The 25,551-nt window shown below is 39.3% G+C and overlaps 1 protein-coding gene across 1 annotated transcript in view; it reads right to left on the minus strand.

Moving 5' to 3' along the window:
* The window catches only part of MCUB (mitochondrial calcium uniporter dominant negative subunit beta), a 50,797-nt gene that overhangs the window by 3,644 nt on the left and 21,602 nt on the right, over window positions 1-25,551 (minus strand). Inside the window, exons 2-5 of the mRNA XM_061993865.1 lie at window positions 5,252-5,327; window positions 4,840-5,010; window positions 846-950; window positions 491-651 (exon numbers count right to left, since the gene is read on the minus strand). Coding sequence (XP_061849849.1) covers window positions 491-651; window positions 846-950; window positions 4,840-5,010; window positions 5,252-5,327 — 513 coding nt within the window. The remainder of the gene's footprint in view (window positions 1-490; window positions 652-845; window positions 951-4,839; window positions 5,011-5,251; window positions 5,328-25,551) is intronic.

Genomic DNA, 25,551 nt, shown 5'->3' on the forward strand with positions numbered 1-25,551 from the left:
ACAAAGCAGGTCTGAAGCCAAGTTTGTCCCCTTTGTCAGGCTCTGTGGCTCCTCCCCCTCATGCTGGGTCAGCTTATCCTGCCCTGGATCAACATTCATACTCTCCCTTCCTGGATTCTGGTAACTATAAACAATTTGTCTTGTTGCCTTAGTGATATAGAGAATCCTAAGCCACAAATATTTCTGCCCATTATTATTTTTTCTGTAATGGGTATTCAGAACTCATATAGCAACAGGTGACTAAGTGGACCTTCAGTCCCAATGACAGCTTTCTCCGGGTGTTATGGTTTCTACTCAAGGAATGCACATAGAAGGAGCAAAAAGAACTGAATTGAAAATTATTTGAATTGTATTTGAATTGACACTTGTTTAAATAATAAAACAGACACACTAGCCACTCCTGCTGATTTTCTTCTATCACAAGACTCACTATTGATGAAAGGAAATGCTTCTGAGGGTTTTTTTTTTTAAAGTAACCCTACTTTCCAACCTCTTCAAGAGGCAGCAGCTCTCCTTTCAGATGGTCCAGTTTCTGTAAAAGTTCTCTCTCTTTCCTGATCTGATGATCTTCTAAATGTAGAGCCACAAACAGTCTGTGTACCAAGGATTTGACATCTTCCATTTCAGTAGCATGCTCACTATTCAGCTTATCTGAAAATAAAATGTTTGTCATAGAAAACATTTCAAGAACCCACCCTTTTTCATTCTCTCCCCATCTCCAACCCCAAAAAGCAGAACCAGCCAATGGTAAAAAAACAAAGACAATTTCTTTTCTCCAGACAGGTTCCAGCTTTCTGCTTTCACTAGATGAAATGAGATGATCGGTTATTAAGCATTGCTCTTACCTTTTACAGGAGCTGACACACTGTATGCTGTGTTGTTAATAACAAGTTTAAAGTCATTTGTCAGTAAGACCTCCATCAAGGTTGCATCAGAGACCTTACTACCATCTGCAGAAGAAAGATTTCAGTTTTAATTCATTTATCATAAGGAATCTGAAATGTTAGTTGATATCCCTTTGGAAAAGTGCTAGAGTTCTTTATTGATAATGCTTGGAAGGCAACTGCACTTTCAGTAAATCTTGTAACTGATACTAAACGTGAAGGAAGAACACATCAATGCAACATGTGTGCCTGAATGCTTTCTCTAGCAGTGTCATTCAGTCTTGTCACTACTACAAGCAGACTTTCATTTTCTTGTGTTATGATTACGACTAGAATCAACCCGCTGAGAAGGAGGGGGCAGAAGAAATAGAAATCTTGCGTAATATTGCAACAAACAGCAACATAAAGATCTGCCTTTTTGTTTCTCCATCCACACAAGTTTGCATCTTCACTAGGACAGAGGGTTTGGGGAAATCCAAAGACCTTCAAAGACCTCATCTTCAGTTATAGATTTATGTCTTTCCTTAAACAGACTCTTCTCGTCAAAGGAAGCAATTCTTGCCTGTAGTGGTGTTCAGATTTTTATTGACGGTACTTGAAATCACCGTGTTTCACTATCAGTTGTGATTGGGAGTTAAGAAGTGGATAACTAGACAGTCCAGTACAAAGCCGACCAAGAGCCACCAAAGAGTTAGTCTACACAGTTCTGGAGAACACTTTCTTAGGCAAAATTGTACATGAATGCTACCCCATCACCAACACAGAGAACAAGCTGGGGAAGAAAAAACCCATGTCTTTTTTCAGTGGCTTAAAATCAGAGACAAGAAGGCAACTGTGACATTTAGTCGGGAAAGGTGGCTGTTGAAGATTTTATTCTGAATTGATATTTGTTCCTTCTTTTCATTCCATCTATGTAATTTTTCTTTGCCAAAGGCCTTTTCTCACAAAAGGCAGTATTTGTGTCTATTTAGGTCTTAGAAGAGACTTGTCACTGGTAGATGGAGCACAACTTCAATATATAAGAAGGCCCTCATCCAACAGCAGGAACACACTGTAGCCCTTCCAGGGCATTCTGCCCACAGCAGATCTTGGAGACCTTCCTCTGTCCCTGCCAAGGGGTGGGCAGTGGTGGAAAACAGCAGCTTTACTCCTGAGATTAATAATGCTCAAGCTACAAAATATGAAGATTTTTGTGTGTAAATACCTGCCATAGTGCTGCTGCCCCAGCTCCTCCATCTGCTTCCATGTGCCCCCTACAGAAAGGCACCATAGACAACTCCCCACCTCCAATTATTTATTCACTGGAACTCTGTTCTCAGGCCCCATCTGTTGAGTCTGAGACTGTTGAACTCTGTGAGCTACTGCACCAGCTGGCTTCCCAACATGCTCTGTGTATGGAACAAAGCAAACCTGGAAGGCTATCACTTTCAACCCAAAACCCAAAATTTTTATGTGCCCATACATTTGTTCCTTTTTTTCTTTTTTTTAAGTTTATTTTATAGTGTAATAGAACATCAAAGCTCATTTGTATGTAAATTATTAGGGTGACATTTATAAAGTGACATTTAAGCAAAAAATGTTTTTCAAAAGAAATGCCAGACAGACTCTTTGTTCTGGATGTGATACAACACTGAGTTATTAACTTGTACAACCTTTTATTACCTGAAAAGCAGAGAAGTTGGGGAAGGGGGGAATGGGAGGTGTTTCATTTTAGAAATTTTCACAGCAAAAGGCAACTTTCCTTCCTATGCCTAAGCACAAGTGTTCAAATGCTTGCAAAGAGTCATTTTTTGTCTACCGAAGTTTTGCAGGACCAAAATAAAACCCACAGAAAACAAAAGCAAGTCATCACACACAGCACTAATTTCAGTTAAGGCTGGGTTTCATTTAATGGCTAAATGACACAGAGAGCTGTCCGCATTAAATCAAGGTTTCATAATTTTTTGTTAATAAGAAATGTTTAAATTCAACTCTTGGTACTTGACCAAGAGTTTCTCCTTACAGTATCAGTTTCCTAATAAATTAAATTTCTAATTTGTTCTCTAACATTACATTTGTCCAGTACTTGAAAAATAGAGCAGAGAGCTGTTTAGCAGTCACTGTTTTAATCAGAGGACAGTGCTTCTACTCCAAAGCCATGGGTGGGGAGTGTTTAAACAGATTGGACAGGTAGAACATGCTGCCTGCTCATGACAAAAATGCCAGACTTGTAGATTTCTTACCTACAAGTCTGCTTCACAAGTGACTGATGTTTGCACTGAAGCAGAAAGAGTAGTTAGCTTTTGCTGACTTACCAGAGAAGAATATGATTCAGCAGTAAATCACAGATATTTCTGTCATGAAAGCCTCTGTGCTATAGCAGTACTCAGGGGTTAGCTGGTTGTTCTTAACTAGCCCTGCCTCATCCCAGCAAGACATCCTTTTTAGTGGAAACCTCCATGTTAAGCAGAAGGTCAGCTGCTGACAATGACCATTTGTTACAGTGGCTTCTGAAGATACAAGAGTCTCATATTAAACTGTGAAAGAAAATTTTCTACCTTTGCTGCTTAGCAGACACAGCATTAAAAAACAAAACAAAATCCCCACAACCAACCAACCAAAAACCACAACCAAAAAAACCAACACCAAAGTTCCTGTGTATACTAAGCTCATGCACACACTGGGATCCATGCGGATCACATCTCTATTGCTCTAGAGGATATAAATATATTGTTCTTTGGGGGATTTTCCTCTTTTACTAACAGCGCTCTCAAAGGAAACTAAAGCAGTTTCTCCTAGATCTGTGGCTTCCTGATCTTCTAGGAGCATCAATCTATTTTCAGTTCCTTTAAAAGTCCCTGCAGCTCTCTACAATATCAACACGGAAGAACGGGGACATTATGAATACACCCAGCTATGAAACTTTGGACAAACCTTCCTTAACCCCATCTTTTCTTATGTTTATGTGTTACTAGGGATGTAGCTATCGTTTTTTTTCTTTCTTTTTAGGGAGGTAAGAGAGGAAGGGAAGAAATAGATGCTTTTAGTTAGCCAAATTCAAGTACCTGTTTTACCAGATTCAGACAACAAAGCTATATCTCAGTTCTACTTTTGAGATTGAGTCCTTCTCTAGGATTGGGGCAGGGATTGCAAGACTTTTCATAATTGCTGTGAGAAAACTACAAAACAGTCCAAAATACAAAACTAATTGTCCTAGAAACAAAATGGAAAACCAGTTTAACTAACTGGATGTTAGCTTTTATCAACAGGGAGACCAAAGACACAAAACACATGAAAACAGTGAGCAGAGCTTAAGAAAATTACCTAAAGATTTGGGACAATGGGATAAACAGTATGCTACAAGGAGGAAAGACCACATCAATGCTAATCCATCAGTATAGCTTCTTCCTTTTAACCCAAGGGCCCTGAAGTACCATAGTCCACATGATGAATGAAATCTCCCCAAAGTCTCAAAAAGCTTCCCTTTATTTTTGCACACATTACCTGGTTGCTTAACTCTTTCTCTGATTTTCACATGAGTTCAAGTTTGTAGTAAAGCAAATGGATTCTTTCAGCTCCAGGTAACACCAAACAACTGGCAGACATTATATTTAAGAGCCCAACTGGTTGTCTTTGAGGACAAGGAAAGAAAAAGATAGCAAGGAAAGCAGAAGAGAGACACTTACTTAAAGACCGCATTACAAAGAGAAGCTACCTGAAAAAGTTAATATAGGACACTACTGGGATACAAGGAAAGTTCCTGTTAGATGTCTCATTCTGTGTTTTTTAATCAGCCTTTCCAAGAAGACTCGGATATTAAAGCTGAAACACCAATAAACCCCAGAACATGCAAGAGCTACCCAAATAGCAACAATGCTAAATCTGACAGAGGAATGAATTAGTGCTTCAGGAGAGAAGTACAGTCCATTTGAAAAGGAATGTATTAATTTTGAGGAATGACAAAAATGTAAGATACCTGTTGCAAAGATTTCTGCCTTCTCAATCCCTTTATCTTCTCTCTGCACATCCTGCAGGAATGCCCCTATGGTGGTCATCATTGGCTTAACAGTAAACTGACAGCGTTCACTTCTTGTGGGCAGCATCAGGGTTATCACAGGAAGCCCATGTCTGTAATTAATAGTTACTTCTGTGAGAAGAAAAAGAAAACTACATGAAACACTCATTTTGTAAGTTGTAGCTTAATTTAAAAGCTGTTTTTAAAACAGGATGAATAAAGGAAACCACACAAGACATTCTAGCTTTCTTTAATTTCCAAGATAGGGAGAGAGAGAACATCCAACAATTGTCCTCTAACCCTACTCCCGTAAAATAAATTAAAAGCTTGCTCGTATTGAAGGGAAGGGGGAAAATCTGCTGGGAAAGCTTACCGTCAGATGGCACCAGTGTGCTGTAAGGTGCGCCCTGCTGGTCCCTCCAAGCTCCAGCCTGCCTCCACAGCCACACCTATACCACAGACACAGGGAGCTTGCTTTAGAAAGGTTAGGATGTAAGACCTGTCTGGTCAAAGGCGGTACCCAGCCTGTCACGGTGATCTGCTTCTGTGGTATCTGAGAGCAGAGGTATCTATCTGAAGAAGAAACCCTTGCTTAGCAATTACTATGTAAAAGATGCCAAAGGCATCAAAGATACTGCCCACAGTCAAACTTTTTTGTCTAGCATGGCTTAAATAATTAAAAAAGAAAAGAGAAAGGGGAAGAAAAGAAAGAAAAAAAGGAAAAAATTGCACTGTTTCTGAAGTGTTTCATGCAACTCTTGGAATAAGCCCTCTCCTCTCCCCTCAAAAACAGTTGCTGGAAAAATCTCTGCATTGTGGTGCCTGAAGGCAGCAGTTCAAAGTGTGCAGCTGTAACTGGAAACAGTGTGCATGGTTCCAATGAAGTATTTTACTGCTGAATCATAAACAGAATAATCTCAAATAAAACATAAGTGACTGAGGTCACTTCCTTTTCCTGCATAATCATATACCATATACGAAAAGTTAACTGTTGACACTCATGGTGTTAAAAGACAGTAACGTCAACACAGCTTGCCAAAAGTACAGAACATTTTCTTATTTTTAAAATAGGAATGGCTGTTTCAACTCCAGCCGAGATGCTGCTGCAATTAACAGCACCACCAGCCTCTGGTACCGCATCAAAGGAGGCACACCCAGATGCAATAAGCACCACTTGAACCCTGGGACAGAGATGACAGCAGGTTTTTGAACCTGCATGGTCAGGCTGCCAAAGCCCATCCCTTCCAGAGACATTGGTGATAACTGTCAGGACACTTTAACATAGCCATCTCAAAACAGAGAAGACAAACTGCTCTGATGAGATCCATGTGGGAGTCTGGCCACACTATGGAAATTGCAACTACTCCAACACAAAAGCCCTCTGCTTCTACACAAGGAAAGGAACAATTTTACAAAGCAAGCATTACTGCTATAAACAAAGCACAACAGGCAAAAGTAGGAAGAGAAATCACTTTCCCCGACTAAGCTGATTACAAAATTCGTGCAAGGGCTGGACCAAGGGCTGGGGTTTGAAATACAGTAGGTGGGGGAAGTGGAAAGTGATGTCAGGAGAGATGACAAGGACCAGTTCTCCCTCTGGTGAGCTTTGTAGCTCATCTTGCTGAAGGCCAAAACATTTCAGAGTCTGCAAGCAAATCTCCTTCAACAAGGCAGGAAAGCTACAAATGCAAGAGGCTTCTGCCCATTCAGCCTGTTAAGTTCACCACATTCATGTGATTTCTTGTTTTTAAAGAATTTCTTTCTTTCTAAAGATTCACAAGCTCGACTGTTTGGAAAGGAATATGCTTTTCAGTTAAATAAAGAATTCATCTGTAAAATGAATCTGTGTGTTTTAAAGATGCTGACACTGTCCTAGCTTTCTACCTGGAACAAACACTTTTCAGGATTTAAGGAAAATAAAATTAATCCTTCTGAGAGTTAGAACACATCCAGTAATTTCTCTGTTTCTCCAGCAACCAAGAGATTTTTCCCTGGAGCAGAGCAGGACAAAGAACCCAGCCTACCAGTTGTCATCCAATCTACAGAGGGCACCTACACCCAAAAAAACATGTAGTAGCGTACAGCGTAGCAGCAGGGAATATAACAACAGTGATCTTGTTCCTATGGAGGAACTAATTTTTTACAGGCACTTCATATGTAGCTTTGGAATCAGTATCTAGATATCTATCATAGAATCACAGAATGGTAGGGTTGGAAGTGACCTTTAGAAATCATCTAGTCCAATCCCCCCACAGAAGCAGGTCCACCTAGATTATCCAACATGCCCCAGGCACTGAACTGTGCACTGCCTCTATTTGAAGGTTACTTAATTTCATTTGTTGTGAATCTGGGTATTTAGTCTGTTTCTGTAGGAAACAATGTATACAACAATTTAACATATTTTTTAAATATTCAGATTTATTAAATATATTTAAGTTAAAATATTTATTGTATGAAATGATGTTTACTAAAATACAGCCTTCAAGGTATTTCACTCTATTATTTTTTAGACTTAGACATTACCATTCATGAACTATAGAAAGAATGTCTACGTACTGAAGCTTTTTCTCCTTTTCAGATTGCCTGTTAATGCAGCCTACCAATTAAAATCACCTGCAAAGAATATGTGAAGTATAAAGCCACTGAGACATGGAGTTGAACTGAGTTCCAAGTAAACAACTCTTTCTATACAAGCTCTGGGTTGATTAATTGGGAAGCATGAAGGGCTGAGTTAACTTTCACTCTGTTTCCAGATTTAAATCTCAAGTTTCAGTGATGTTAATAAACCATTAGCGTGTGCCCTACAGCCAAATCACTGTGCCCTTCTCAAACTGGTTGGAATCACCCCTAACCTACCACTGGAAAAGAAATTAAGTTGGTAACCACTGCAGCTAAAAGGAAGACTTGAACTGTAAGACCAAACCAATGAGACTGCCCTCAGAGTAACATCAGTTAGAGCTGGAATATGAGGAACGTAATCTGAATTAACTACATCACAACTTTAACTTTCATACTATAAGAAAGATGGCATGCTACCAATTTTTTCACATATCAGTACATGCTCGCTCTTAGCTACACCTTATTCTACACCTTTCTGCAACTTGAACACACTTGTGGCAGGACATCTGCCTAAAACACCTCTAATGCAACCACAACTGTGTTCAGGAATCAGGCCAAAGGCTTCTGAGCAGTATTTAGTTGTGAAACCCCCTTTCTCCTTTAGCCATAATTACTTTCTAACACAAAATACCTGGGAGCAGCAGTAGGTCACAATGCACTACAGCTTTGGACTCAGTTCAAGGCAGAGACTCTGGAAGTGAAAACTCGTGATAATGAATTGTGGTAAAAATAATCCTATCTATTCTGTTAAAAAAATACCAGCTAGTGCAAACCAGAAAACATATATACAGTTCTCTGTTAAGAGTACCTCTGGTGTCTAATAGCAGAGAAGTCATCACTGTTAAAGTGAAAATGTCAATGACCTGGTTTACAGCACAGCTTTAAGGACTCATGTAACAGCACAACTGAGCTGGAAAACCAAGCAGCCAGATATGAGGAGCGGGAGAGGCAGGAATAGCAATACCAAAATTTTTCACCTTTGGGAGCGGCAAATGACTGAACCTACCCACACTGCAATTTCTGGACAGCACCTTATCTCTTATCATGTTGACTGATGGTTTCTGCAAACTTATGCTCAAATTCATGTGTGACCAATTATGTGTAAGAAATTGGTAGCATCATCAGTACATGAGGTGACATGAAAGTCTCTGATCTTCCCCAGCACTGCATATGCAAATAGAAACTTCGTGTGGGTGGGAAGGGAAAGAGCAAGAAGTTTTTTTTTTTTCTCATTAAAAAGCGACCTTGAAAAAGGAATTCTATCAAAAAAAAGTCATTAGGAGACTTTCTGAGAACATGGAATTATTGTCTTTGACACTCAGTTGATTTATTTCATTTTGACTTTCCATACCAAAATGTTGTAAAAAGTCTGAACACAGCTAGCCAACAACCACATATTTGAAACTGTTTTGTTCTTTACTTATATACATCTCAGAAGATTTGGTAGGTTGGGATTGTTATTTCAGCAGCAAAAATGATGTAAGGCTCTTTCCACATTCAAGTCCCCATTAATTTGCATTTAACAGGAGAAAGCTATTCATCCCAATCAAAAAACACAGAGCCAGCTCAACTCTGTTTGCCCTCTTCTTAAGGTATCATGAAATAAAACAAATGAAGTTGTTACACGTTTCTCTAGCATGAGATGCTGTCAAGAATGCCTCAAGCCAAACTCGTAGGCAGCTTTCACAATAACTATTACTGTAGACTGTTACTATGAGTGCTATGGCCTCTCATATCCTCATTTCCTTCTGTTTAAGGTAATGATAAGAATCTGAAATAGAAAAGCACAATAATAAAACTCACTATTCTGCTAAGCTTTTTACCCTTAATTACAGCGTAGCAAAATACAGTTTAATTAAAACATAGGTTGCAGTGTGCTTTTTAACAGTAATATGGTATTATAGTCTTTCCCTTTGCAGAAGAGGAGGTTCAGTGATCTCCTGGATTTCTAGTCCAATACCTGGTATAGCACCCTCGACACAGCTGCTGGAAAAGAACTGGGGGAAGTGAACAGAAGGAAGCAAAATCATGGGGGGAGCTAGTAGTTGCAATGCTTAAAAATGAATTTTGGGACCTCTCTTTCTAAGTGTCACAAGATAAACCAACATTCTCAATATGCATCATTCTCCTCAAGCACTGATCTTGCCCAGCCTGTGAAAGAGAAGGCAAGACAACTCAGCTCTCTAGATGTTCCTTGCTTGCCTGAAGCAGGAGGAAAATGATGGCAGGTATACATCACTGCTCAGTGAGGGCATGTACTAAAAATAGCTATTTATATTTTCCATCTTGAGTTATTTACTTTTCTATCTCTAAAAAACAGAGAACCTGGAAGTTCTCTGCATATGAATGATGTCAGCTCCCACCTGACTCTCCAAGGAAAACAAGCTGAGCAATTACTTAATTATGGAGTATTATGGAGTTACTTAATTATGGAGTGATAATCTGTAATTTCAGAAAACACTATTCTACAGACATTTCAAAATGTCTGTAGGAAAAGAAGCAAAACAAGCAGGTGCTGTTACATTCTACTGAGTTTGCAGATCTTGCACAACCAAAAATACCAAAAATAAATTGGTATTCAGATCAAGTCTACAGTAACTGCACATAAGGTACTTCCCTTTTAAAAATGAGTCACCAAGGCCATTTTGGAGATATCTGCTGTTAAATGTCTGTGCTGTTTTCATAAGTAATCCCACATGATTAGAAAAATAAGACAAGAGGGGCCCAAAGAATCTCCTATAATAATCTTAAAAGTGCCCATTTGAGCTATAGAAACACTTTCTCTCTCATTAACTTTTTGTCCTTGTTTCTCCACTGGTCCTAGAACCGATATAGATGATCACACAACAACTATCTCAATACAAACTGAAGCTTCAAGGCACATCACTCAGATTTAGCAACACCTTCTAAAAGCTGAACTTAAACAAAATCCTGCAATAAACACATTATTCATTCTGCTATAATATCCCTAAACCTAGTAACAGTTTCAGCCAGGGAAGATACTTCTGACACTTAGGAGCATTCAGGACATATTTCTCTTTCCTATAAAGTAAAAAAAAAAAAAAAAAAAATCTTATTTTCCTGGGACACAGCTTTCCTGTCTCAATACAGACCAGTAGTGAACATCTCCCAGCTGCTTCACAGTACATTCTAAGAACCGCATTGTAACATTTACATTTCAAAATCCACAGTATTTTCAACCCCTTCCTCAGTACAAATAAAAGTTTAAAAAAGTAACAAAGAGGTCTCTCTGGCAAAGTGGCAGTTTCAACATGAGTATGCATGTTCTGGTGATTTTGACAAAGCAATACAGCACTCTTGTGGCTTTATTTTTCTAACCTCACTTGCCTTACAGCACTGTAAAAAAGGCAAAAAGCCCTCACAATCCAATTTGGTTTCACATGCCTGTTGTTCTTTGAGCCATTATCATCCCTGATGATCTTCCATTTCCTGCCTTCGCTCAGGTTCCAAGTAGAGTTGGCACTAGATGTAAGCAGCCAAACACTACCAATGACCAAAGTGACAGCTGGGAAGACAAGTACATCAAGGCGGCCGGCCACCAAGAACCTCTTCTATGAAAAATTCATCAGTGCTGCAGGGCTTTGCCAGATGACTCTCTACTGCTTGGGTTCTGCTCATTATTCCGTTGTGCTTTCTCACCCACTCCCTGGCCAAACTCTTCCTCCCCATACACCCCTGACTCCACTTGACAAATGCAGGTAGGGGAGAGAAGCCCCTGCAAGTCATAGGTTTACCACAGAGAACAAAGTCCCTGTTTTCACACCTTATGTCACCAAAGTCATCTGACTCCACAGGGCAGCTAAGCATGCAGAGCTCCGAATATCCAGGGAAGCACCTGGATTTGCATCAGTATCAGTTTTATGAGCAATAAAAACAGATGCTGAAAACACTGATATTTAAAGCAGGCTGAAAATAAGACTCATCCTCCTCTATCCAAAAGTGTTAATTCCAGTAACAGCGATCCCTCACTGCAAAGAAGCAACACAGGGAAGTGCTGAGGAGACAAGAAGGACAAACACCAGCTGACATCCACCTGCAGTGTGTTCTGGACACTACTCTGAAGGTACAGATATTCCTTGCTTTTCAAAGCAAGCGTAAGGACAGGCCTAAAAACAAGGCAATTATGCAGGCCAAGTGCATTATTGGGAGGAATACCAAAAACTGTCTTATTATTTTATCAAATTTTCTTCTCCTTTCCTTCCTACAAAAAGAAGCAGATCTTAAGATCTCTGAGTCCTAGGTTTTACAGTATCACAAATCTTGCATCTCCAGTTGGTTTTAAGGAAGCCTCATCTCACAGTTGTTGTTCTTCCCAGCCTACTCTATTTTCAGAATGGAAGATGGGATGATGCAACACCCAGAAGGAAGTCTGCAAATCAAAGAGGGGTAAGACTTTGAGAGGGAGGGATTATAACATGAAAAGATATTTGTGTTTTATCAAAAGCAAAAGCAAGCCTACATTCGAGAGCTGTGCCATCTGTTCCCCAGAAACAGCCCTGGTCAAAAGATTAATTTGTTGGCACAGACGGGATTTTTCATTTGTCCCACTGAATGGATCTTTGCTCCTTGTGCCATGTATTCTGGGACAGGCATCCTGGCCTGGTAAATGTTACAAAACTTTATCTTAAGAGTAACAAGACTTTGCTTTCAAAAATATGCTTATAGTATATGTTACTAGATAAGAAAATGGGCTTGCTGCATCTTTCTAATACAAAAGTCTTAGAAAGAGCATATCTTAATGCATGCATCTGCTTTCTTATCTCTCAAAAAACCCACTCAAACTCATTTCTAGGAACAACACTAATACTTCAAATTTCCAGCCAAGAAGAAGCTTGTTTAAATTTCAGGTGAAATGAAGTGTCAGAAGAGAAATAAAAAGTTAGATTAATATATTACAGGTTTACCAAAGTTACAGCCAACTTGCACTTCTTTTACAGAGCTTTTCATATTAAAAGCACTGAGCAGGTTGTTGCACACAGGAAAAAGACAATGTAACTCACAAAACAGAACTGCTTGTCAACATTTTAATTTAGAACGGACACTTCTGTTTACAGTATAAATGACCCTAGTCTCCAACACAATAAAAACAGCTTTCCGTACACCTACAAGGATGCATCTCTATTAATTTTTATGGTAATTTTTTTTTCCCCAGGCTTTTCTTTACTCTACTATACAGATTTCAAATGCCTTAAAGGCATTTATAGCTTGGCTAATTAAGAAGAGAGTGCTTGGGAAATTGGATTGATTCAGGGCTTAAAATTAGCATCTGACAGATATACGCAAAAAGATCAATCAGAATTATCATTAGTGGAGAAATTCTCAGCAAAGGCTCTCAGCCAGCTTTTCAACAAGTTTTTTAGCAGGTAACATGCTGCAGATCCACTGTGTCAAACTGAGCTTGGAAAGGGAACCAGCTGTGCAGCTGCTGAAACACATTGGGTAGGGAAAGCTGACCCTTCTCCACAAGACACTCTTCATTCCCCACTTAGCCCTGTCTCCAGCAAATCATTTCCATCTCTATCCTGCTCGGTGTGTTTCCCACTTTGTTCCCTCTCAGATCTCCCTAGGGTCTAATCACAAGCCATGAGAAACCTCAATACCCTGCAAAATCAAAGCAACCATCTCACCTGCTCTATTGCCTTACCTTTTTTTTTTCTCCTCCTAAGCACTTAACTGCATTATTTTTATGTAGCAGTTGTGAAATTTTGCTTTCTCTTGAAGAGCATTTCCCCACAGCTAGCAATTTCTGCTACCCAAACATCATCACCTAAAAGCAGAATGTTTCTTGGCAATGCAGACTATTAGCTGCAGATCCAGACCCATGTGTGTCAACCTCCAGCAAAGCTCTGTGGGCCCGGCTTCAAGATGGGTACAGCTGCAGGCAGAGCCCTTCCCATGTGCTCTCAAACTCTCCTCCAGTGACCTTGGCATAGAGGATGCTATCCTAGTCAAAGAAAAGTCCCAGCCAGACAACACAGACCAAGAAAAAGCATGTGGCTTCAGCAGGACATAGAACGTTCATTCCATTTGCCCACCCATACTGAGCAAACAGGCTTCTTAATTAATGAATAAGTTATTATTTCGAAGGGCAGGAAAATGTTAGGGATCAAATCTAAGACAACAGAGGACAGTAACAGAGTAGGTACTTAGTCATATGCCCATGTCTGGCTTAGTCACAGCATCATTTAGAGCAAATCTAGGTGCAAGCATTCGAATATTGCAATATAGAGAGGTTTCACCTGCCATGACATTTCCAGAAATGATTTGTCTATAGAATTATTTTAACATAGCAGGCCACAAAAAGATGTTCATATAAGCATTTCCATTTTTTTCCAATGATAATAATTATTACTATTCCTTCATTATTTTTTTAAAAATATTTCTTTTAGAGGTCTGCAGTTAGACCAACCCATACACTTAGGAACTAGTGTTTTGTGCAGGGAGTTCGAAACAAGTTTCTTTTCCAAAGGGAAAAGAAAAAGGAAAAAAAAAAAGGAAGAGCAGAACTAACAAATCAGATCAAATCAAAAGCCTTTCTCTAGTAGCAGTTGGTATTAGCGTGTAGATGCAATGAGTTACATCCCTTGTAACAGATAGTTACAAAGTAATTCCCTAAAGGAATTTAGTGGTTAGTTTATATTTCAGCTTCATATACTGTTACACTCCTGTGGATGCTCAAATTACTTTCAGGGAGTGCAAAATATATTTTGGCTTTCTTAGAAGTAATCAAAGAAAACAAAAGTATAAACAGCCAAGTAAACAAGGAAGGCTAATTCTTTCTCTCTCTAGAGCTTCTGATGAATAGCATTAAATAAAACATTTCTAGGGCAAATACTATGAGAACATCTACAGCCTGTAACTAACAATAAACTTAAAATCACAATGTAACAGGAACTGGTTTTGTCAGAAACTTTAGAACTGCCATTTAATACATCTCAGCAGCAGGAAAATATGTCATAAACAACAACAACAAAATCCAACAAAAGCAAAGAAAGTAAGCGTTTCTCAGCAACAAGACTAAAGGTGCACTACAAATTTATTGGTACCAATGTGTTTATGAGCTTCCAAAAAAATAGTTGCCACAGGCTGGGTTTAGCAACACTGTTGTGGCAACACCAATGCTTCACTCTAGAAGCGAGCCTTGTTCAAAGTCCCTTATCAGAGATCTACCCAGACGTTTTTGAAGCCACAAAACTTATCTAAATAAGCAAGTTTACAATCATCTACTGGTAATTTTGGAAAAGATGTTTGCTGAGAGAAGTAGCTTCAACAGTATTGAACATCTAAAAACATCAAATGGCTACGGCTTTGCTGATGCTGCCCACTTCCACGTTTCAGGTGTTGACATCAGTGTTTTAAAAACACACCTTAGCTGAAATAGTGACTTAGTAAATTCGTTTACAGCATTCCTGATGAAATCCAACATAGTCTGACTTTCACCTTCTTCCTCTAGGAGTAAAAATACAAAGCATACAGGCAACGATGACATTTGGAAATCGACAACCAACACTGGCTGTGATACACTGAACTATCACGTTGCCCTTTGGTCTTTATTTTGTGCAAGCCTGTACATTTATACCTCCTCACAGAGCAGGTAAAGCAAACTGCGAAAATAACTATTTCCTGCAGAGGAAACGGCTTTCCAGTGGCTTTTTCTGAAGTTTATTATGACAAGAGAAACAATTAAAACCAGTAGAAGGGGATAAAAGGCTCTGTATGCCCCAGATGGTCCAGCACCTGTGTTCCAGTGTGCCCACTGTGCCTCCTGGGTGTGCTCACAAGTTTGAATGTTAGCTGCTCAATTTTCACCCCAAAGCCTTTGAACTCCAGTCAATTAAGGTTTGTTCTATTTCTCCTTCCTCTATTAATTCACTCAGGACATGTATTTGAAAGACTGATGCAACATACAAGGTAAGAACCTGCACTCTCTAAATACAAGGTTTAGAGTGTTTTTAGTAGCCTTTTTAACGCTGAAGGAAACAAGAATTTAATGCCATGCAGAACAACTAACCAGTAGTCAAAAGCTGCTGCTCTGTTTCTCCTTGGGCCCATAGTCAGTATCTACTGGATGTAGTGGTCTCATAATGCAAATAGACTGCTGTTAGGCAAAGATTGTAAGGCAGAACCTCTTGGCCATCTCCTTACTTTGGAACACATTTAAATGAAGCTGTCATCGATGAATCAGACTCCTACGAACAGCAGAATCCCTAGCTTGCAAAACCGATGAAAGTCAAGGTTTACACTGTAAGGTTTTCTCCAAGCTCTCTCCAATAAATCCTTTCACTTCATCAATCTCTCAATTAAAGTTTGCAGTTAAAGTCCAGTCTTGTTCCCAGACTTGCTCCTAACTGAATGAAAGTATATAATTTGGGGAAAGTATTATTACAAGACAACTCTAAGGTGAATCAATCCTGCAGTGCTTTATATCAAGTTGCTGTTTATAGCTTGTACTCCATCCAGAACATGCCATAACAGTGACCTAGAAAACTGTGGTCACTTTATTTAATCCATTCCCAATAGGCACACAAATTCGTACAGTTCTGTGTGAAGTCAAATTTCAAATAATTTACTGTAATTATTACGGATTTAACATACTTGTGAATGTTTTACTACCCTGAACAAGCAGCAGAACATATAAACTTCTCACATTTGAAGGACCTGAAAACTGTTTAGTTCTTAATCTTGATTATAACAAAGGATCACTGGAAAATTAAAGTTACTCCTTCCCCGTTACATAAATGTGCATATGCAAAGAAATTTCCTACCAGGAAAATACACTGCCACTAGGTTTTGATACTAAGAATGAAAGAACATCAAGTTTGTCTTATTTAGTAAAACACTATGTATATGCAGTTTGTTGAGAAGAAATAAATGAGTCAAGGGGAAGCCAACAGGTATTCTAATGTTTCATGCTATTTTTCTTGATAATAGCAAAGAAATTACTCCTTAAAACACTAACAGATAATGTACATTTTTTATACACAATTATACCATTTACTGGAAAGCTGTTAAATGTAAAGCAAAAAATATATAAAATTGAATTTAAAATTACACTGAGCTCTTAAAAATTATGGATCCTGTTTCTCTCTTTTATCAACTGCGATCTGTATGAAGATGTAGAGTATCACTTGTGTAAGTAGCTGCAAAAACTTGATCTTACGGAATCTAAAGTATTTTTACTGCACTTGTATCTTCAAAAACTGATTAGCAAGGCAGCTCTGTATTACATATCTCATTATTGTCATTTTTTAATTTCCAAGTGACCTAACATTTCCCAGGTGAAATTTCTCAGTTCATCAGAGGCAATTCAAAGCCTTACTAACAACACTAACAGAAGAAGAGGGGCACCTCACTTCAGGTTAAGACTATGATGCATAGCATGGACGATCTAGATTTTTATTTTGCTTCAGTAGTGTGGTTTAATATAGGAACAAGACACATAATCATGCTGCATATCTGTCTACCAAAATCAGTTTCCAAGATTTAAAATTATTTAATTACATAAACAGCAGCCACTCACAGAGTTAACAAGTATTCAAAGATCCAATAGTCTACATTCCCTCTACTAGGATGCATAAAACATTAGTGTATTAGAGATGTTGACTTTAAATTAAATATGATTACAGAGATGTTATTCAAAACTGAAATCTAGTATCTACTCATTCCTAACATCAAGCTTGCCACCAGACCAAGAGAGAGGAATAATGCTGTTAAGGAGCAGGAGTGAGCTGTCCCACCTTGGTGTGTTTACCCTGTATCCTTCTAACAACAACTAATTTCTATGTAGAACAATTTTAACATGTTATTCTGTGCATACAAACAAAAAGTTTATTTCTAACAGTGTGGAAAGACTGTCATCTTCTAAAAAGGTCATCAGTAGCTTTACCTCCAGAGTGAGCACTGGAGCATTGCAAGTATTGGTGCTCAGATGCTGTGGCGACACACAAAGCCTGAATGCTGGCAAAGTACGAGCACCCTGGGCATGATATTAAAAGAAATGTTATTTAGTGCCTTTCTTGGAACAATCAAGTTATTACACAGGCATTGTCAGATGCACAGAAAAAATGTGCCATCTACGGTGAGAAACTACTGTTCTGTAGGAAAAAGACTTCATAAATAGCTTCATGTACATGTAAGTACTTCATCTTTGCTCCACTGCTCTGTCATTTTTTCTGTAGTCCTACTGCAAGCTCTGCCCCACACAACTTGCCCTCAACCAAGGACAGCACAGACTGTTCCAGGAGTCTATTATAAGAGTGTATCCTTCTTATCTCAGTAAAGGTACCAATTTTAACATCCATAAAAGTGAAAGAACCATGCTCACATACTCTGCCCTTTTAGAGTGCAGCAATTTTATCCTGCTGGCAACATTAAGCAGGTGAGCTGGAAGTTAGACCAGGCAATAACTCTAGCTCCAACTCACCATGCAGACTTGGCAAAGTAATTCACATCTCAAGTTTTCAGATAGGGCACTAACTTCAAGGTGTTTCCCACTTGAGGTGGTTAAGGCTGGGCTCAAGCTAGGCCTCAAGTTACCACAGACATCAACCTCAGTCAGTCTTGCCCTCCAAACAAGAACACAAAATCTGTGTGCACATTCATACAACACTGGGTTTTTCAGTCTCTAAACTTCAGCTTCACAGTTGAAATATAGCTGTAAGACTTTCAGCAGACCACAGAGCCAAACCATGGAGTCGTCATAACCTAAAACACATGCCCACATGAGGATGAGATTTAAGGAGACCTGTCTCATGGATTCTGATCTAGCACAGGGCAAGTTATAACAATTAGAACTAGAGAGTTCCATATGGACACTTCCAGGGATTTGTAATACGTTCATGCCCTACAATGCTTATGTTTCATTAGAGCATGTAGAGCTCGTGGGACAAAGATTCAGGTGAAAGCATACATTTGTGCACCAGTGACACTTAACAGTGTAACATCCTCAATAATGCATCACTGCATTCACAGTTAATTTTGTGTTCTCATTTTATTGACATTTTATCTTTGAATTAAAGACAAGTATATCTGAGTAGGTATTACTAATCGGTATGCTGGTAGCTCAATTAAGTCTTACTTGTTTGTACCTCTGGCTTGTCAAACTTTCTGTCAGAGATACTCCTTGTACAAAAAGGACAGACAGATTTCAAGTTAATTTTACAAGAAGAATTGGCTTCAAGAATATAAATTAAAAAGATGAAATGCAACACAGGCAACAGCAAAAGGTCTCACACAGCATGAGCACAACAAGTGCCGAAGGATTCCCTGCAATCAGAAGAAACTATCTTTTTTTTTTCTTTCTTTCTTTATGGTCAATCTAGCCTGCCACTTTGCACCTCCATTACATTACATGTGATTACCTATTTCCTCACAAAATTGCATACCAGCCAAAGCTTAGCCTTTGTCAAAAGGTGAGTAGCTGTATTCCTTCCTGTTCGGTTTTGAAATCCCAAGCTGCTCACCACAGGCAATTTTCCAAGGTAAAAAGTCTCTCAGTATCATCACTTGAAAAAAAAAAAAAAAAATTGTTCCATAATTAATGTCCAGGAAGAGCAGAGCATTCATATGTAGGTAAAACAGAGTCAGAGGTTTCTAAGAAAATCATTTATTCTCTTCAAGGGACTTAGAGACTTCTTTTTTTTCCCAAGGAAAGAGAGGTAATGTCAAAAGCAAAGTCCTATCTCTAGAAGATTATTATCCAGAGTTTCATATTAACTGGCAAATGTCACTCTGTAGAAACTCATACTCCTGCCTAAGTGCCAAGATAAGCACCCCAAGCCCCTCATGAGTATGGGAAAATTATATCAGAGGTACCATCATGACCTTCAACTAGCTATTTTATATCTGGATATCTAGATATCTCCTTCCTGTACTTCACCTAAATTAGAAAAGCCTGAAAACCAGGTGGATTATAGTTAGTAAACTCCCATTTCTTTTCAAAATTGCCCTCTGATAAGGAACAGCAATATTACTTTGGGCTGACACAACTTCATCTATTTCTGTTTCGCTGCTAAACAGTGCTTATTTGCAGAACCTCAAAATTAGCATTCCACCTTCTCTATCTGGAATCACTTCCTGAAGCACATAGCAAGGAGAAAAACCTGTGTGTTGTTTCACGTCCACTAAGAGTGAGGCCACACAGGGATGCCAATCCTCACCAGCCTGGAAGAAGGCTGACTCTCAAGTAAGGCTTCCTGAATTTCCAATAGTTTTGCATGGGAGTTTATTAGATGAGAATAAAATTGAAGAGTATCAAGAAAGAACTCATAAGCAAGCTAAAAGCTTAGGAGTTTGAGGCTTTGTTTTTAACCAGCTGACCATCTATATTGGTAGTGATAGTGAGCCGCTTTCCTCCCCACTTAGTATCCCTGGTTTCCAAGGTGGTCTTCCACTGCCTATCACACCTGCAGAAGATCCTCACTTTCCCATCATTTCTGCTACCTTTACAATGTACCAAGCCACGTAGCTTTTCCCTATTTTTCTGTAATTCTTGGACATGTGGCATTCAGTTCTCAAAAACTAGCACAGTATTATCAACCAGGAATACAAACAGAGGCATTGAGACCACTTTCATGGATTTCCTAAAGGGCTTTAGCAAGTCTGAATATATTTTTTTGTTTTAAAGGAAGTGTCTTATACTTCTATCAGAATGTTGATCCACTGCATATGAGGAGATATCCATAACATATCTCAGCACCCACCCAAATCCACTAGACCAAAGTTGTCAAAATTGGAACAATAAGTTGGCAAAAGGAAGAAAATAATCTAAACATGGAATTAAAAATATTTCCATTTGCCATCTGTTCTGTTTCTTCAGCATGCTGTTGCACTGAGTAAAACAGATTGTTCTCCTTGCTGCCTATGAGATTAAAAACAAACAAAAAAACTCTGGCTAAAGAAGTTTTCTTCATTTCATAAAATCAAGAACACAGCTGTATCTCCATAAAATGAGACACTGGACAATAGGTTCAAATCCATGGTTTTAAGGGCACAGAACTGCCTGTGCTTAACCAGAAACGAGCCTTTGAAGCATGCACACATGCTGAAACATTGCTCTTCCTCCTGTCCCAACCACTCACCACCTGATACCACATAATTCTGAATCACCTTCAGTAGTATTTCTTAAGATAAATCATCTACTTTTCGACTCATTACACTGTATCTGTGCACCATGATCATAGCACAGGTTTGTAAGGAAGCAACTCTTCCGTAAGAGAGTTGTCTTTCCTCCTTACCCTTACAGCTCCTGAAGCTGCTAGCTAATTCAAAATCAATCTTGAAAGTCAGCAGAGGCCTCAAAGTTATAAAGTTCTTGTATGTTGCATGGAAAAATTTGAGGCTGGATGGAAAAGACAGAATTAACACCCCCAGGGAAGAAAAGCCAACGGCTCACAGACAGGCACACAGACAACCCTCACATTACCAGCTGGCAACTCAACAACACTTCCCACTCCCTGCCCAACCTAGCAAGTCTGATGGGCAAGGACAAGGATGGCCAGGGGAATATTTGTCACACATCTGCAGAAAAACAGGCTCATTAGGTGTATGAGCCATCTAACTATGATAGCTCGCTGCCTATAGTTACATCTCTACAGGCTACTTGAATATAAACATCAAGATGGGCTGTTACAGGATCTTTAATTCTGCATCAATTTTGCACATACCTCAGAACACACAGTTCCCACAAAGCAACACTCACATTTTCTGGTGTTCCAGAGCAATTCAGCCCAAAACAAAGCAGGTATCTCAAACAATGCGTGACAACCAATAATCCTTCCCATATTAATTTAAATAAGGAAAATCCCACTTCCTCATACTCCAAAGAGTGAATCCAAAACATCTGTAGGTTAAACAAAACAATCTGCAAAACCTAGCAGACAGAGGAAGGAAGGGGATTGCAGATGTAAAATGGTTCAAACTTTCACAGCATGTCGTAGGCCTAAAGGTACATTATCTGTAAAGCTGTTTTCAGCAATGACGTTTGTATTTCTGTACTGTTTAATTCTATCAGAGGGGAGCTCAGTAGGGCAGACATGATTGGCATCACATGACCAAGCTATAGCACCACAGACTTGCTGCTCTTCTCTCCACAACTCCCTATGTACTTTATGTACCTTAATGTTGCATCCTATGTCAGTGTCACCTTTCCTATGGTGACATCTCTCTCGGACTCTCCATTGACATTTAAAACACCCTTAAGTGCTCACCTGTACTTTGCTATTACCTCCTCAGTTTTACAGGTTCTAGGTACAGCCTGTGTTTTCTGTAAGAGTGCTGGAGATGGCAACAAAAACAAACCACAATTTAAGAGTTTAGGTTCTTTGTTTTTAGACTTTAACATTTTACTATTAAAAGTAATCCAAGGTAGGAAGACAGACTCTCCATAATAAGGATAAATAACCTTTCTGTTGGAACTTGACAGGACAGGAAGGACAGACCTCTGAGGAAGGAAAAAAGGCTTCAAGGGAGCACTGCTCTCAATCTCCCAATACTTCTGCAACTCCCTCAGCTAGCCTGGTGCTCACAAATATATTTCCTTGGCTGAGCATTCAGGAATGTCAGGACAATTTCATTATTGTCTTATGGAGATACAGAGTGCAGGTCACAGTAAAATGGTTTGTCCCAGCTTCATCACTACAACTAGCTGATCAACCAGAACAGGAAACTCAGTCAACTGAAAATCTGCTGAGTGAGAGAGGGAAAACAATGAAAGGGATGGAGAGAGGATTAGGCAGGAGAGATTTCAAACGGATTCACTTTGTAGTCTGAGCACAAAAGAACAGGCAGAAAAAAAAATAAACAAGGAAGGAGTGTCTTAGCCTAAACTAATCTTGCAGAAGTCACCCATAGAAACCTGTACATCTTGAACCAGATCAGCAAAAAAGCAAAACAAACAAACTCAAGTAGGAAGCCAGTTTTCCCCTGAATGGAAAAAACAATCTGTATCCTAAAAGGAGAGTCACAAGAACAGCTGAATTTTGCTGCAGTTGTAATTATGTTGTATTCCAAATATGTTAAGTTGAAAGCATTGCCTTTGAAGCACTGATGCATAGAGCAATTTAGCGGTCGCCAGCAGTGTAACAGGAAGGCTGTGGAACAGGAGCTCATCTAATGAGGGACTGAGATGCCCACACAGGTCACATAGACAGTGCAAGAAGGCCAGGGAATGGCAAGGTACAGTCCTCTCTGCCTGAAATCTTCCTCTACCACTGGAATTGCCAGTACCCTGTAAAAGATGTCCCCAATGACAATAACTCAGCCTAGTAACATTGGGTAGGTCAACAGCTGAATAGCTACCAGTCTCTCCAACACTCAGGCAAATTATCAGACCAGCCCAAATGAAGGTTTGTAGATATGGATTTATAAATACTTGAGTCATATCCCAGAGCAGCAGAGCCAACCACAGTCCATATGCTGCAGGGAACATCAACCATGTATTGCTTTCTCACCTGGCACATCTGCCTTTGAAGGCAGACTTGTGTTTAAGAAATCAGATGGGGAACAGTTGATCTCAACTGTTGTGTTTCCACTGTGGGTACTTAACACTACTATTAAGATGACAGTTTCTTTTGAAAACTTTAAAACAGTAAGATGCAATCACTTGCCTGTAGATGATGTGGTCAGGCAGTTAAATTGTATAAATTCATCCAGTACTGAGTGTTTTTTCAAAATAAATACACTATTTCCTCTTTCTTCCTTTCCAAAGAAAAAGACCTAAAACCCACTAAAGCCAGATGACAAGTTTAGATGTTTCAAAATCCTTCAAAAAATCATAAATCATAAATATTTTTTATTCGTGCATTTCTCAGAAATTATACAAAAGACAAATGGTGCTGAAATTTCTGAAGTGAAGCGCTTCAGCCCGGAAGCTGCCTGCCTCTTCTCTGCTAGCTATTTCTTACATCTCTCTGTGGCTGTTCACTCAGCTCCTGCTTAGATGTTGGCTAATAGGCAGCCCATGCCAAGGCCCAATCTATGTGGAGAGACACAGGACACAACTGACAGGAAGGACCAAAGGTGATCAGGCAGTTGTTATTGCCAGTAGCTTGCTGTCTCCTGCAGCCACCACCCTTGCATTTCAATTGGCCTTTTTTTCAGAATCCACTAACTTATGAAAATAGTATAGACCCAACTTCCTCAGCTTACCCAAACAGCTTTTGAAGAAGATCCAGCAGTAGCCAGACTGCTGAGGCTTCCATGCTTCCTAGTGTGTCAGAGGGACACCCACACTGTGCAGGAGGAGGTAGGAGGAGTACTAACCCTCAGCAAGGTAAATGCTTTGCCCAAAGGTGCACAGGTTACAAATTAGAGAACTTGGGAGTCAGTACTCTCATTAATTAAGCAATGAATTAGTGAACTATGTGCTCATTTGACATGCTGCTTTCCTAATGAGCTCATTGTAAAAATTTTAATTTACAGAGCATGTTATCTTGTAAATTCAAGCAATCCAAAAGGATTATGACGCTCTTCTGCGTCCAACTTGGTGTCCAAGGATAAGAAGAGAGTGAGGAGTTTGTCAGGTTTATAAATCCGCATTTGTCTTCAGGACCTAAGACATGGTTAACGCTTTTTGCATTGTGTGTCCTTCACATCAAATTCAAATGACACTGACAGGTAACGTGGCTACCATCATAGGATGAAGCCAGACTCAATACATACATCTAATGACCCTAAGAATTTTTTCTTAGTACATATTTATTAGATTTCTGTGTATCATAGCTCTATGTACACCAAGTAATGAATTCTTGTCCTCTCCCAAAAGGAGGTACTTAATAGCTCAGACCATTTAACTCTTAGGAAGTCACACATAGCCTTATCTCCAATTATACACATGGTTCTTTCCTTTTTTTCTATGCTTGCACTTCTCATACTGGTTAAATTTATGAACCCCTGTAGTCACTGCTTAGGCAAGTTATGCATATTTAATTCTGTTTTTTTTCCTCATAAATTAATCTCTACAGCTTCCACCCATGTACACTGCTTTTGAATCCCCTTCAATGATCAATGTCTTTATGATAATAGGACCACTGATGCCTAACACAATATTTCAGGTACAGTCACACCAGAGCTCTTATTCTCTTGTCCGCTGAAACAATTCCTCTCACACATGCAACACAAAATTACACCGGTCTTTCCTACTACCTTAGCATATTCATATAGTTTCCTCATCATTAAAACATTTTCAGAAATGCCAAAGTTCAGTGGGTTTCCTCTCAGAGAGATGGGGAGGAGTATGACAAAGGTATGATATTTGCTCTTCTTTTGTCTCACTTGTTTTTTTGTCTAGCACTGAGATAATGGAGTATCAAGTGACTTCTAGTGTCAACAACAAAATTACAACTAAAATTACAAAACAAGTACTATTTACTTATAGCAGCAGCTGCAGGGTGATGTTAGCAGCCGTATTAAGACATGGCAGACATTTTCATACTGCCACTGCTGCTCTTCTTCCATGTAACAGATTCTAGACCTCTGCAGGAGTATTAAGGACTTCAGAGAGAGAAACCAGGTTAAGCATGAAGGTGAGGGGCTGTGAAGGAGGACAACACCAAATCCAGCTGGCAAACTCATGACTATGCCTGCAAAAGTGATGTATGATAAGGAGCAAGGCCTTGCATAATCACCGCACCCATTGATACAACAGTAACACAAATTACCATTGAGGTTGCAGGTTTCAAACTCCTTCCTTTACAAACAGCAAGCTAAGGAGAGATAAGGTTGGATATTGAACTTGCAGCTTACAAATAGCAAAATCCAACCCCATCAAAACACTACATCAAAATACTACACTTTAACAGCCACTCTACTACTGCCAGCACCCATCCTGATATGCACAGAACTGAACTCAGAGGCTGAATACTCCCTTATGCTGTGCTACACCAACACTACAGCTCAAGAAGAATCTTTGTTTTCCAGTGACTCTCAACAAATATGGCAATGTATTTTAGTTTCTTTTTTTAAAGGAGTGGACATCAATTGTCCTTGCTCAAGAAGCAGGGCTCTTTGCAGCCTGTTCCCCAGAGAACTATGATC

Source organism: Colius striatus, chromosome 3 (genome assembly GCF_028858725.1).
Source record: "Colius striatus isolate bColStr4 chromosome 3, bColStr4.1.hap1, whole genome shotgun sequence".
In the NCBI taxonomy this organism is placed as follows: Eukaryota; Metazoa; Chordata; class Aves; order Coliiformes; family Coliidae; genus Colius; species Colius striatus.